This window comes from Dipodomys spectabilis, unplaced genomic scaffold (genome assembly GCF_019054845.1).
Source record: "Dipodomys spectabilis isolate Male_0828 unplaced genomic scaffold, ASM1905484v1 ptg000023l, whole genome shotgun sequence".
Taxonomy (NCBI): Eukaryota; Metazoa; Chordata; class Mammalia; order Rodentia; family Heteromyidae; genus Dipodomys; species Dipodomys spectabilis.
In genome coordinates, this window is record NW_024870700.1 from 4,782,642 (window position 1) to 4,796,443 (window position 13,802).

General features: G+C 37.5%; 1 protein-coding gene across 4 annotated transcripts in view; it reads right to left on the minus strand.

Annotated features, from left to right (window-relative positions):
• Chek1 (checkpoint kinase 1) overlaps nucleotides 1-13,802 on the minus strand; it is a 41,460-nt gene that overhangs the window by 25,285 nt on the left and 2,373 nt on the right. For all 4 annotated transcript variants that reach the window (XM_042674965.1, XM_042674964.1, XM_042674963.1 and 1 more), the window contains exons 4-12: nucleotides 12,304-12,368; nucleotides 12,148-12,217; nucleotides 11,472-11,660; nucleotides 10,198-10,302; nucleotides 7,711-7,806; nucleotides 3,467-3,575; nucleotides 2,802-2,979; nucleotides 2,399-2,530; nucleotides 743-844 (exon numbers count right to left, since the gene is read on the minus strand). In XM_042674965.1, coding sequence (XP_042530899.1) covers nucleotides 743-844; nucleotides 2,399-2,530; nucleotides 2,802-2,979; nucleotides 3,467-3,575; nucleotides 7,711-7,806; nucleotides 10,198-10,302; nucleotides 11,472-11,660; nucleotides 12,148-12,217; nucleotides 12,304-12,368 — 1,046 coding nt within the window. The remainder of the gene's footprint in view (nucleotides 1-742; nucleotides 845-2,398; nucleotides 2,531-2,801; nucleotides 2,980-3,466; nucleotides 3,576-7,710; nucleotides 7,807-10,197; nucleotides 10,303-11,471; nucleotides 11,661-12,147; nucleotides 12,218-12,303; nucleotides 12,369-13,802) is intronic.

Sequence of the window (13,802 nt, forward strand, 5' to 3'; positions counted from 1 at the left end):
GCCTTTGCACTTTGGGGCCACAACTAAGTTTTACTTGAATATAAAAGTATTATAACGGAGCTGGGGAGGTGGCTCAGTGGTAGAGCGCTTGCCTTGTATGCTTGAGGCCCTGGGTCTATTCCTCAGCAACATATAAGCACAAAAAAAAAAAAGCCGGAAGAGGTGCTGTGGCTCAAGTGGTAGAGTGCTAGCTTTGAACTTTGAGCTGAGGGATAGCACCTAGGCCCAGAGTTCAGGCCCCACAACTGGACAAAAAAAGAAAGGAAAAAAAGAAAATGGAAGCTACAAAAGTATTGTAACATTGAAACAATCAACCTGAGAATCAAATCAGCACCAAGTGAGTAGTAGATAAGTACTATATAACAGAAATCTATGCATAAGATTTTTATGCTGGAGAAAGGATGACTCGCATCTCGGGTGGGATGGAATGAGGCAGTAAGAGTTCATCATGCCACTCAAAACCATAATCAACTAAAAACTAATCAGCTGTTTCTTTCTGGAACCTTAATATTCTTGAACTATAGATGTCCTTAAGTAATTGAAACTATATGAAGTTAAAGTGCAGATGGATAGCTCTATACAAAATATACTACCATTTTAAAAATTTAGTTGGAAGCATAGCTCAAGCACTAAAGCATCTGCTAAGCCAGTGTGAAGCCCTGAGATCAAATCACAATACTGCCAATTTAAAAAAGAGAAATATATAGAAATATTTCTGTAAAAAAGAATATTAAAATAATACCTTAGAAAGCCGGAAGTCAACCAATATCTTCTCATCCATTTCTACCAAATTTATTTTGAAAATCAGTTTATTGTTTCTTCTATCAGTTGTTGATACAGTAACCTATGGCAATAAAAATAAGGTCAAGCTACATTTGTGAGCAAAGTAATATTCTAAATAAAATCTGTATCTCAGGTTAATACTTCATAACAAATTTTATAGAATACTTCAATAAGTTTTATATAATGTAGGCTGAAAATCTCATCCAATGTGTATATCTAACCCAAATTAATCTGTAAGAATATGAATTCTGTGGAAGAGAACCAATGAGATGCAGGATGATAAAGGTATGGTAATAATAAAGGGGTGTCTCTGATCAGGAAGCACTAGACAATTAGACCAACATGTTAAATTGAAATCAAGGATAAACGCCATTCACATGGCATAAAGTCCATGAGATGCTCATCTCCAGTTAACCATATAAAAGCAGTAAATAGAGCTGTTGCGCAAGTGGGTGAATGTTATCCTTGATCAAGCACCAAAACTCAATGAAGCACTTAGGCTCTGAATTCAAATCCCATGACTGACCAAAAATAAAAGAAATCTTTGTTTTTTTGTTTTTTTTTTTGGTCCGTTGTGGGGCCTGAACTCTGGGCCTGAGCACTGTCCCTCAGCTCTTCAGCTCAAGGTTAGTGCCCTACCACTTGAACCACAGCGCCACTTCCGGCAAAAATAAAAGAAATCTTATTTACTGAAAGATCATGGATTGCATGTGGTTATCAGGCTGCTTTAGTTTCCTTTAGTACATAATAATCCCCAGTATTTGTCTTTCATGACATCAACATTTTTAAAAGCTAAAGACAGATTAGGATGTCAATGTATGTAACTATATTATAATAATAGAAACAATAAAATTTAGTAGGTAGGATCAGGAGAGATGAACCCCAGTACTGGTAAACAACAGCAAATAACAAACTGCAGCCAGTTTTTGAAGAAATGTTATTAAAATAAAGAACATCTTATTTAGCTGGGTACCAGTGGCTTATGCCAGGAATTCTAGCTACTCAGAAGCTGAGATCTGAGGATCATATTTCAAAAAAAGTCAAGGGAGCAAAGTCTTTGAGACGCTTATCTACAATTAACTACCCAAAAGCCAGAAGTAGAGCTGCGGTTTAAGTGTAGAGGGCCAGCCTTAAGCAAAAAGCTAAGGAACTGTTATCAGACCCTGAGTTCAAGTCCAAGTACCAGCACAAAAGACAAAAAAAAAAAATAATAATTCCTTATTCATTGCTAGTTTTTATTCAAATATTTAATTATCTTCATAATAACATAATTTTCTTCATAAAGACACAGTGATCCCTCCCCCACAGCATAACCCCTGCTCTCACTGTATTTGATATTGGTATAATTTGTGGAGGGGAGGGGCAAAAACAAATCGTTTAAATAGGGATAGAGGTGGAGCCATTGCAACAATGAGATGTACAAGTCGTTATGTCGAAAAACGAACTTTACAACTTTGGCAGGGGGTGGTGCATACTGAGAGATGGGAAGGGATGGGAAGGGGAAACAAAGGAGGAAAATATACTCACTACCTTGCCCGTGTAATTGTAACCCCTCTGTACGGTATTTTCACAATTAAAAAAAAAAAAAGGACAGTGAAAAATCAGTGAAACATACCTGGTTCATACAACTCTTCTTCCAATGATAGCCCAACTTCTCACAAGTCTCTTTCAGGCACTGGTAAGATTTATCTGCATCCAATTTGGTAAAGAATCTTGTCATTCTTTTCACCAAGCGCTGCCAGGGATTCTAAAGTCAAATAAGAAAGCTAAATGAATCCATTGTGACTAAAAATAGTCATATCGTAACTATTTACTCTGGAATTTCTTTGTTGTGACTTAGGATTATATTTCATGAAGGTTTCTTCTTCTTTCTTCCTTATTCAAAAAACAAAAATGTATAAATTATAATATTAATGCTATATACCAGGTTCCCACATAAAGATTAAAAAAAGAAAAAGACTTGAGATAATAAAAATCAACAGCAACCACTATTAATTTGGAAACTTAAGTTCTGTTACCTGTGAGGATCCTGGGGTACCAAGTAATTGACTATTCAGAAGCATATGATCAGGACATGCAGGCTGAGAGAAACTGATCCCTTGTACCAATTTATCGATGTATGAGGGACTGGAATCCCATAGGGACAGACCTGTCCGTGGCTCTGGCTGGGAACTAGAATACTTCACATTTTCTTCACTGAAACATTAAGATAAGGCAAAAAGGGTTTTTAAGCATTTCTTTTTTACGTTTTTAGCATAATTTTTAAAAGGTATCTTTAAGTAGTTGTACACATCTTGATCAATGTCACCCCTTCCATTGATCTCTCCAAACTTTACCAATCCCACCCATCCCCTCAAGTTACCTGACTGCCTTATCACCCTATGTACACCGAATAAAACCAAGCTTTATTATTTTTTCAACTATTCATTTATTTTGTTTTTTGAGGCAAGGCCTTGAGGTCACAATTCCCTCCCCTTGGGCTCCTAAATGGCTGGGACTAGAGACATACACTACTTCACAGAGTTGAAAATATACCATTAAGTAAAGCTGATCAGACCTTTCTTATATCACATAATCAATCTCAATGATAAAATTATGGTCATTATTAAGAAAAACATATACTATATTAGCATTTACTAGGGAATATTACATTCAATAACTACTTCAATTTTATCACTCTTACCTAGAAGCATTGTTTACTGGAGAGAAGTCCAAATTAGAGTGAATGTGCTTAGAAAATCCACTAGGGGACTCTGGCACACCACCTGAAGTGACTCGGGGTCTCTTTGCCCCTGAAAAATAAAACAAATATAAACTTTTTTATGCAGATATGTTTTGACTAACCCTACTGGCAACTTGAATTCATAAAACCACAACTAACTCTAAGTATTAAACATACAGTAGTTATGTAAGACAAAGACAGGCTCTTTGTACATAATTTTACAAGAAATGTAGTCAAATAATAAATTAAGATTTGTCGATTATAACTTCCCAAACTTCATAAATTGTGACTTGTATGGTCCAAATGTAGGGTTATAATGCTAAAGCCACATTTATTTATTATTTATTGCCAGTCCTGGGGCTTGAACTCAGAGCCTGGGCACTGTCCCTGAGCCTCTCTGTGTGTACAAGGCTAACGCTCTTCCACTTGAGCCACAGCTCCACTTCTGGCTTTGTGTGTGTATATATATGTGTGTGCATGCATGTGTTTACGTATTAATTAGAGATAAAGAGTGTCATAGACTTTCCTGCACAAACTGCACAATCTCAGCCTCCTGAGTAGCTAGGATTATAGGCATGAGCTACCAGTGCCTGGCAAGGCAACAATTTTAATGCCTCTTTTATAGTTAGCACATGATGTTCTATAAAGACAAAGATCTAGCTAAATAATCAGAACTTTTTTTTTTTTACTGTCAGTACTTCCCTCATCTGAGTTTGTGGATACTTCCTATTTCACTGAGGAACAGAAGCAAGCTGAATAGAATTTTGCAAGTTCCTACCATCATCTCTACCCACAGAGACCCTATTGTGTGCCCTATTACTATAGATAAATTGTTCTACAGATAAATCAACTCTTGCTACTGTCTAGCATTTCGTCTCTTTCTCTGGCTTCATTAGTTTTTCTTTTTCTACTAAAAAATTCTCAAAAGTAATAGGGAAAGACAATATAAATACTAGCAGCATTAAAGGCCCATTTGAGATTAGATTCTGAATTAAAATGATCATTGTTGAATATATATTTCTCCAACATCAACAGGTATGAGGATAGAGTAGATAAAAAATTTGGCTTGAAGCCAGGTGCTGGTGGCTCATACTTGTAATCCTAGCTACTCAGGAGGCTGAGATCTGAGGATTGTGGTTTGAAGCCAACCCACACAGGAAAGTCTATGAGATTGTTATCTCCAATAAACTACTCAGAGAAGCCAGAAGTGGTGCTGTAGAGAAGTAGCCTTAAGCAAAATGAAGCTCAAGGACAGAGCTGAGGCCCTGAGTTCAAGCCCCAGGACTAGCTCCCCCCCCCCCCCCAAAAATGGGTTGAGTTTAATGTACAAAAAACAAGGACAAGCGGGGCGCTGGTGGCTCACACCAGCTACTCAGGAGGCTGAGATCTAAGGATCACGGTTCAAAGCCAGCCCGAGCAGCAAAGTCTGTGAAACTCTGATCTCCAACAAACCACCAGAAAACTGGAAGTATCGCTGTGGCTCAAGTGGTAGAGCCCTAGCCTTGAGCTGAAGAGCTGAGGGACAGAGCCCAGGCCCAGAGTTTAAGCCCCACGACCAACAACAACAACAAAAAAAGGAAAAGTAGAAAATGAGGAATGTACCAGGTGCTGGTGGCTCACACCTATAATTCTAGCTAGTCAGAAGGCTGAGATATGAGGATCAGGTTCAAAAGCAGCCCAGGCAGGACAGCCCATGAGACTGTTATCTCCAATTAACCACCAAAAAGCTAGAAATTAAGTTGTAGTTCAAGTGGGAGTGCTAGCCTTGAGCACAAAAGCTCGGGAACAGTGCCTAGACCTTGAGTTCATGGGTCAAGCTCAGGACTGGCACAAAAAAGGAAAAAAAAAAAAAAGAGGAATGCAAAGAAGTCATTCACAATGACTGATCTTTGAATTTTAGATAGGTAAAGATGGAACTAATGGATGTAGGGGCGAATAAAAAAGTGAAAAGATAGTATAATGTATTCTACATCCACATATAATCAAGGATTATTAGAGGAAGGAAGCCAGAAATAAATATACTGGTATCACAGCAGGATATCTGAAGATAAGAGTATCAAAGGAGAGAAGTCAAGAAATTATGAATTCAGGATATAGAAAGGATCATCGAAATGAATATTCACAAATTGTTAAGAGCCATAACAAAGCTGGGCATGGTGGTTCATGTCTACAATCCTAGCACTCCACTTGAGAGTGAGGCAGGAAGATAACAAATTTGAGGTCAGCCTGGTCTACATAAAAAAATAAAAAGTAAAAGACAAAATTACAAGTCAACTTGGAAAGAATGATCCCTTTAATACCCTAACTCATTCAGAAGGTGATTATAGTAAGAGGAGAATAATGAATGATAGTCTGATAAGATGAGGTTTTAAATGGAAAAGGGAAGAACATAAGAAGACTGAATAAAGTAACAAAGAAGATATCTGCTGCTCCAGCTCCAAACCCGAGGACAAGGTGTGGGAAAGAAAACATGCACTGGTTAGAGAAGCAGTATCCTCAGGGGTGAGCTGGCCTTCAATGAGAACAAAAAGATAAAAATTCCTTATTGTCTCTAAATTCCCATTCTCCCATTTCCTCTTATTCACAGTGCTCACATCTCCCATACACTTCAATGTGCTCCAGAATGTACTACTTTCACTGAAACTGTTCTTGTTAAGATCATGAATAAATCACCAATGGAATCCAATGGAAAATTTAGGATTCATATTATGAATTTACTTAACAGTCCCTGCCAATGTTATCTATTTCCTTCCCTTAGCCTCTGTTACAATATTCTCAAGATGTTCTTTCCCCCACTTTTAAAACCCACTGAAAATCCCTTGGTTTAAATTTCCCAAAGTGATGCCTCAAGTCTACTAAGTCCTACCTCTTTAAACACACACACACACACACACACACACACACACACACACACACACACACACACACACACACACACACACACACACACACACACACACACACACACACACACACACACACACACACACACACACACACACACAGTTCTAATGAGCAATTTTTACATAGGTTCTCAAATTTAATATGTCTAAAAACAAATTAAATTTCTCCCTAAATCTATTTTTCCTCCTAGTTATCAGAAACAAAGTGTACAAGACCTCAGTACTCCTAGCAATTCAAGTTCTTAAACAGCTCTGGAATAATCCACCTTTTCTCCAATGCCAGTACTAATCACCCACTATGAGCTCCTATCTTCTCACATCTAAGCCACTACTGTAAAAGCCTGTATCACTCAGCCTTTTCCTATTCATTAAAAGACAAAAAACATTTCCAGAATTGTTTTCTAGCTTCTTAGTAAGTTCAAAGCCAGCCTAGCTAGACTCATCTCTAATTAACCTGCAAAAATCCAAAAGTGCCTTGAAAAAGCCTAACAATAATGTAGGCCCTGAGTTTACACATACTGACATACAAAAATACTATTAATGATGATGAGGATGAAGAAAGACTAGTAGCCAAAAGATTTTTTTTTTTGGTTGGTTATGAGCCTTGAACTCAAGGCCTAGACACTATCCCTGAGCTCTTTTGCTCAAGGCCAAGTACTCTACCACTTTGAGCCACAGCACCACTTCCAGTTTTCTGGTAGTCAATTGGAGATGAGTCTCATGGGCTTTTCTAGCCTGGGCTGGCTTTGAACTGTGATCCTGAGTTATCAGCCTCCTGAGTACTAGGATTATAGGTGTGAGCCACTAGTACTTAGCTCCCACAAAAGATCTTTTGAAACTAAATATATGTCCTTGTCATTTTCTTTTTTTTTTTTTTTTTTTTTTACTGGTCGTGGGGCCTGAACTCTGGGTCTGGGCGCTGTTCCTCAGCTCTTCAACTCAAGGCGAATGCTCTACCACTCCAGCCACAGTGCCACTTCCAGCTTTTTCTGCTTATGTGGTGCTGAGGAATCAAACCCAGGGCCTCATGCAAGGCAAACACTCTACCAGAGCCACCTTCCTAGCCCTTGTCATTTTCTTAATCTTCAAATCTCAAATTTCCTATCATTTTCTCAGGAAGGAAAGTCTTTTTCCCCTAAGACTTGGCCACAATTAGCTTTAGTATCCCAACTTTCTCATTTGTAGTTATTAATAAAATTACTCTTTATATTTGTTTTCTCTTCCAGAAATTATATTTCCCATGAAGATGAAGATGACTGTTATCATAGCTAGAGAAAATGCTTTTGTTTTTAAGAAAATTACCTTTCTTGAGTGACTTATTGTACCATCTATCTTTTTTGATGTCCTGGATGGTAATTCTTGCTGTTGGATTCTCCACTAGGATTTTATGAAGTAGAGCTGAGAATGAAACATAGGAAACGTTTACAAAAGAGTGAGCTAATTAGAAAAGTCTATGGCTTACAGTAAGGAATGCATTCTTTTTTGTGTGTATTGGTTGTGGGACTTGAATCAAGGATAGTAGTGCTCTACCACCTTGAGCCACATCACCAGTTCTGATTTTCTGGTAGTTAATTGGAAGTAAGAGTCTCACAGACTTTCCTGCCTGGGCTGGCTTTGAACTGTGATCCTCAGATCTCAGCCTCCTGAGTAGCTAGGATTATAGACATGAGCCACCAGCACTCAGCTGGAATACATTCTTTTTGGGCCTAAGTCTGCATATGATTTCTGGAGAAGGGAAAGAATAAAGTTGCCATATTGTTGTTTTAATTTCACACAGTTGTTCATTGCTGCTGTCTATACTTACAATAAAAAATTAATATAATCTGGGCATGCTGGCCTATACCTTTAATCTCAGTATTTAGGAAGCAAAAGCAGAAAGGTCAATTTGAGGCCAGCTTGTATTATTTAGCAAGTTCAATGACTTTCTGGTAAGACTTTGTCTCAAAAATAAAATAAATTTTAAAAATTCATACTTTTCCCAATACTAAAATTATCTAATATGCCAAAAAATTTCAATTTAAAAATGAAGCCATAAAAATACTACATCAAGCTGGGAAGGTGGCTCAGTGGTAGAGTGCTTGCCTTGCATGCATGAGGTCCTGGGTTCGATTCCTCAGCACCACATAAACAGAAAAAGCTGGAAGTGGAGTTTAGGCCCCACAACCAAAAAAAAAAAAAAAATACTACATCAAAACATAGGAAAACATTTTTATGTATAATATTAGAAGGAGAAAACAAGAATGTAGTCAGAAACCAAAAATGACAAGATTATTAATTTGAGAAATACAGTACTTCTTCAATAACAAAATTAACAAAAATGAAGATAAATTATACATTTTGGAAAATACTTTGTAACAAATGTAGAGGTCAAAGGATACAAGCCCTCAAAGGAAAAACATAAATCCCCTTGCTGAAATTAAGAAAAAACTAGCCAAAAAAAAGGGGGGGCGGGGGCTGGGAAAGTCGCTCAGTGGTAGAGCACTTGCCTTGCATGCTGGAGGCCCTGGGTTCGATTCCTCAGCACCACATAAGCAAAAAGAAAAAAGCCGGAAGTGGCACTGTGGCTCAAGTGGTAGAGCGCTAGCCTTGAGCTGAAGAGCTGAGGGACAGTGCCCAGGCCCAGAGTTCAGGCCCCACGACCAGACCCAAAAAAGAAAAATAAAGGGGGGAGGGGTTATGCAACTTCATTCGTATTAAAAAATAGCACCATAGTAAAAACTTTTTTTTTAATGTAAACTGACAGACTCATGACATTTTTAGAACATAATTTAGTAAGGTAAACCATACTACTTTAAAAAACTACATATACCTTTTTTTTTTTGGGTCCGGTCATGGGCCTGAACTCTTGGCCTGGGCGCTGTCCCTCAGGTCTTCAGCTCAAGGCTAGCACTCTACCACTTGAGCCATAACACCACTTCCGGCTTTTTTTTTCTGGTTATGTGGTGCTAAGGAATCGAACTCAGGGCCTCATGCATGCAAGGCAAGCGCTCTACCACTGAGCCACCTTCCCAGCCCCTACATATACCTTTTATCCTACAGTTTTGCTTCTGATTCAGATTCAGATTAATGGATGCCTATCAAGTCTCTTTTCTAAATGAAAATTTGGGGGCAAAAAATCTAAATCTTCAACAGAATGATCTGGAAAAATAAGGCATATATACATGGCAGAATGATGCCTTTAAAAACAATGGATACCGGGCTGGGAAGGTGGCTCAGTGGTAGAGCGCTTGCCTTGCATGCTCGAGGCCCTGGGTTCGATTCCTCAGCACCACATAAGCAAAAAGAAAAAAGCCGGAAGTGGCGCTGTGGCTCAAGTGGTAGAGTGCTAGCCTTGAGCTGAAGAGCTGAGGGACAGCACCCAGGCCCAGAGTTCAGGCCCCACGACCGGACCCAAAAAAAAACAATGGATACCTATAATTAAAGACATAGGAAAATGGTCAGAGAGCATTAAAATAAAAAATATTATAAAATACATGCAGTAAGATTAAATTTTTTCTAAAACACATGTACTTACAAATAACACATACTTAACATACATGTTATATGTACTTACAACAAAGTACAGAAAAACATATCAGAATATTCTTTAAAAAACTATTGTTTCTGAGTGCTGGAATTATGGGGGTTTTCTTTCTTAATTTTTATTTACATTTTCTAAAAAGTATCAAAGGTTATTTTTCTAACTATCTAAAAGTTAAATCAGAAAAGGAATGTAAGGAAAAAAATTCAAATAGCACAAGGCTTCATTATCCAGGACATCAATACTTTCAATAAAGATAACCCAGTTACCCAGAGGAGCAGAATCGATTTTTTTCCAAGGGTTGAGGTATGTTTTTTTTTCTTTCCAATCAGAATATTCCTGACAACTGTCACTGGGCTGGTCCCATGGCAATTCTAAAAATGAAAAACAGTTCTCTGAGTGTTTTTATAAGTATATATACAGTATAGAGATCACGGAAAAATAATCATACAAATCCATAAAATGTTGCCTCTACTATAATTCAGTATAGTTTTCCAACTAAGAAACTATTTCACAGAGCCTTGGTGGCGCTCCAAAGATAGATGATTCATTCCTTGCTCTAAAAATGGAGCCCTGGGGAGTAGTAAATAGTAAGCTCAGTGGCAGAGTGTTTGCCTAGCATGTGTAAGACCTTAGGTTTGGTCTCCAGAGGGCTTTGAGGAGGATGTTATCTTAAGAGAGATAGCCACTGTAATTTTTACCTCATAACTATATCTCATTTAAAAACCACTAGGAGGGGAAAATAAAGGTGACTGATAGAGGTATAATGTATGGGAATACCATAATGAAACCTTCTGTACAGCTAATGTATGCTAATTTGTTTTTTGGTTTTTTTTTGTTTGTTTGTTTTTTGCCAGTCCTAGAGCTTGAACTCAGGTCCTAGGCACTGTCTTTGAGCCTCTCTTGCACAAGGCTAGTGCTCTACCACTTGAGCCACAGCGCCACTTCCAGCTTTTTCTGATTATGTGGTACTGAGGAATTGAACCCAGGGCTTCATGCATGCTAGTCAAGTACTCTACCACTAAGCCACATTCCCAGCCCATGTATGCTAATTTGTAAATATCTCAATTAAATACAAAAAACCCTTGCAGGTTATACTCTCCCTACCCTCCTAAACTTCCTATGTTAAAATTTTAACCCACAATAGGATATGTGGAGGTGGTATCTCTGGAGGTGATTAGGTCCAAGACAGTGGGAGTCTTCATAGACAGGATCTGTGCTCTTAAGAAAAAACACTAGAGAGCTTCCTTCTACTCACTTTGCTCTATGTCATGTGAGGACCCAGTAAGATGGCCTTCTGCAGCCAGGAAGAAAAATGTTACTAGAACATGACCATGTTTTCACTTTCATCCCAGATTCCAGCCTCCAGAATTGTAAGAGATAAATAAATCTCTATTACTTATAAACCACTCAGTCCTTGATATCTTATTATAGCAGCCCAAGGTGATTAAGACACTACTCAAATACTATTACATAAATATGGATTTATTTTGGTAGAGTAAGTCTAACTTTCAGAAGTTTAGCATAACTAAATAGCGCTTACCTCCAGCCAACATTGCAGTAAGTACTATTCCACAGGACCAAATATCAACTGGTTCTGCATGAAATTCTTTTCTCTTCAGAAGTTCTGGAGCAACATAAGGTAAAGTACCACACATCTTCGTCAACAAACGCTCACGATTATTATGCCGAAATACTGTGGCCAAGCCAAAGTCAGAGATTTTAAGGTTATCTAAACAAAAACAAAACAAAAAGAGGCTATAGTACTGGGTAAAAAAGAGATTTACAAATATGTACTTACAAGGTTGTTTTTATTGGAAATATTAATGGTGACACTTGAGGTTTGAAGAACTTCTCTATCTGAAAATGACCAAAATTAATAAAGAGAATAGTCAAGTGCTGGTGGCTCACGCTTATAATCCTAGCTACTCAGGAAGTTGAAATCTGAGGACTGTGATTCAAAACCAACTAGGGTAAAAAAAAATAGACTCTTATCTCCAATTAACCAGCAAAAAAAAAACAGAAGTAGAGGTGGTAGCAAAAAAGCCAAAAGTGACCTTGAGTTCAAGACCTAGCAGTGGCAAAAAAAAAAATGAAAATAAGAAAACAACTTGTTAGATTTGACCCTTCCTTAGTCACCTAAATTCTTTCATTCAATAGATATTGCTGCTTTGTGTGTCTATATAGAAATGTAGCAATGACAAAGTGCTAAAACTTACCCCTTTCGTCCAAGAGGAGATTTTCTGGCTTAATATCTCTATGAGTTATTCCAATACCGTGCAGATAAACCTAAGGAAAAAGTAGAGAGACATACTAGAAATGGGCAACTTGCTTTATTCATACTAACTTTAAGGAAAAGAGGTAACTGTACCTACCACCCCTGCCATGAGTTGATGGAAGAATCTCTGAGCATCTTGTTCAGGCATGCCTATGTCTGGCTCTACAGGAATTTTGAAAGTTAGCTTACTGGAAAAATATAATCAATCATAGCTTCTTAATTTATATCTAGACATTTATGATTGTACTTTTGCAACAGGTTATAGTAAAAAAAAAAAAAAAAAAAGTAACTCATATTTTCCTAAACTAACACCATGGGAAAATTCTTTTTTTTTTTTTGCTAGTCATGGGGCCTGAACTCTGGGCCTGGGCACTGTCCCTCAGCTCTTCAGCTCAAGGCTAGCACTCTACCACTGGAGCCACAGTGCCACTTCCAGCTTTTTCTGCTTATGTGGTGTTGAGGAATCGAACCGAGGGCCTCATGCATGCAAGGCAAGCACTCTACCACTGAGCCACCTTCCCAGCCTGGGAAAATTCTTAATAACAAACTACCACCCAAATCAAGAATATTAAGGCATATCTTATAGAGCTCCTATTTTACTCTTAAGACAATGTTGGTCTACTTAGTAAATATTCTCCCTTAAGTTGTTCAAACACTATGCTACTATGTCTCTCAATCTTGAAATATAATTGCCAATGTGGTCTCAATCTTGAAATATAATTGGCAATGTGGAAGTCTAGGACAATCTAAGCCAATTTCACTACTTAGCAGAACGACACTTCATTTCAAGAGAAAGCCATGAATGCCTGTGAAGTCCCTTTAAGAAAATCTTATTAAAAAATGTTCTGTCAGTTATTGCTCTTTTTTTTTGTGCTGGTCCTGGAACTTGAACTCAGGGTCTGGGATTCTGTCTCTGAGCCTTTTTTTTTTTAAATTCAAGACTAGTACTCTACCACTTAAACCACAGCTCTACTTCTACTTTCCTAGCTTCAAACTGCTATCTTCAGATCTTGCCTCTTGAGTAGCTAAGCATTGACTAGTGCCTGGCTTGTCAGTTACTTTTTAATCTCAAATGATCCCATTTACTCGCAACTATCTCCTAAAATTGACATTCGATTCTAATAGTAACGAATCCTTAATAAAAACATATTTAAATACTTAATTTATTTTTTTTAAATACTTAAAGCTAGGCATGGTGATACTCATTTGCTCAGTGATAATCCAGCAATCAGGTGGTATGGCTAATGAAATGTGAGTCTGAGTTCAGCCTAAGCTACACAGTGAAGCTATGTCTTAAAATAGTAATTTCTGGACTGGAATCATGGCTCAAGTGTTAGACTGTTGGTCATCAAGCACAAGGATCTAAGTTCAAACACTAGTACTATAATAATAAAAATATTATTACACAATAATTATCATTGCTATTATACAATATTATGTTTAAATCCACAGAATATTTTATGTACTTTTCAATGTTGTTTAATCAATCCTTTAAATCTTCAGAGAACATTTAAATAGTATAACAAAGTGTTCTTAAAGTAATCCTAGAAAATTATCAATTATTTTTCTTAAACAAAGGGAAATATAAAAACATGC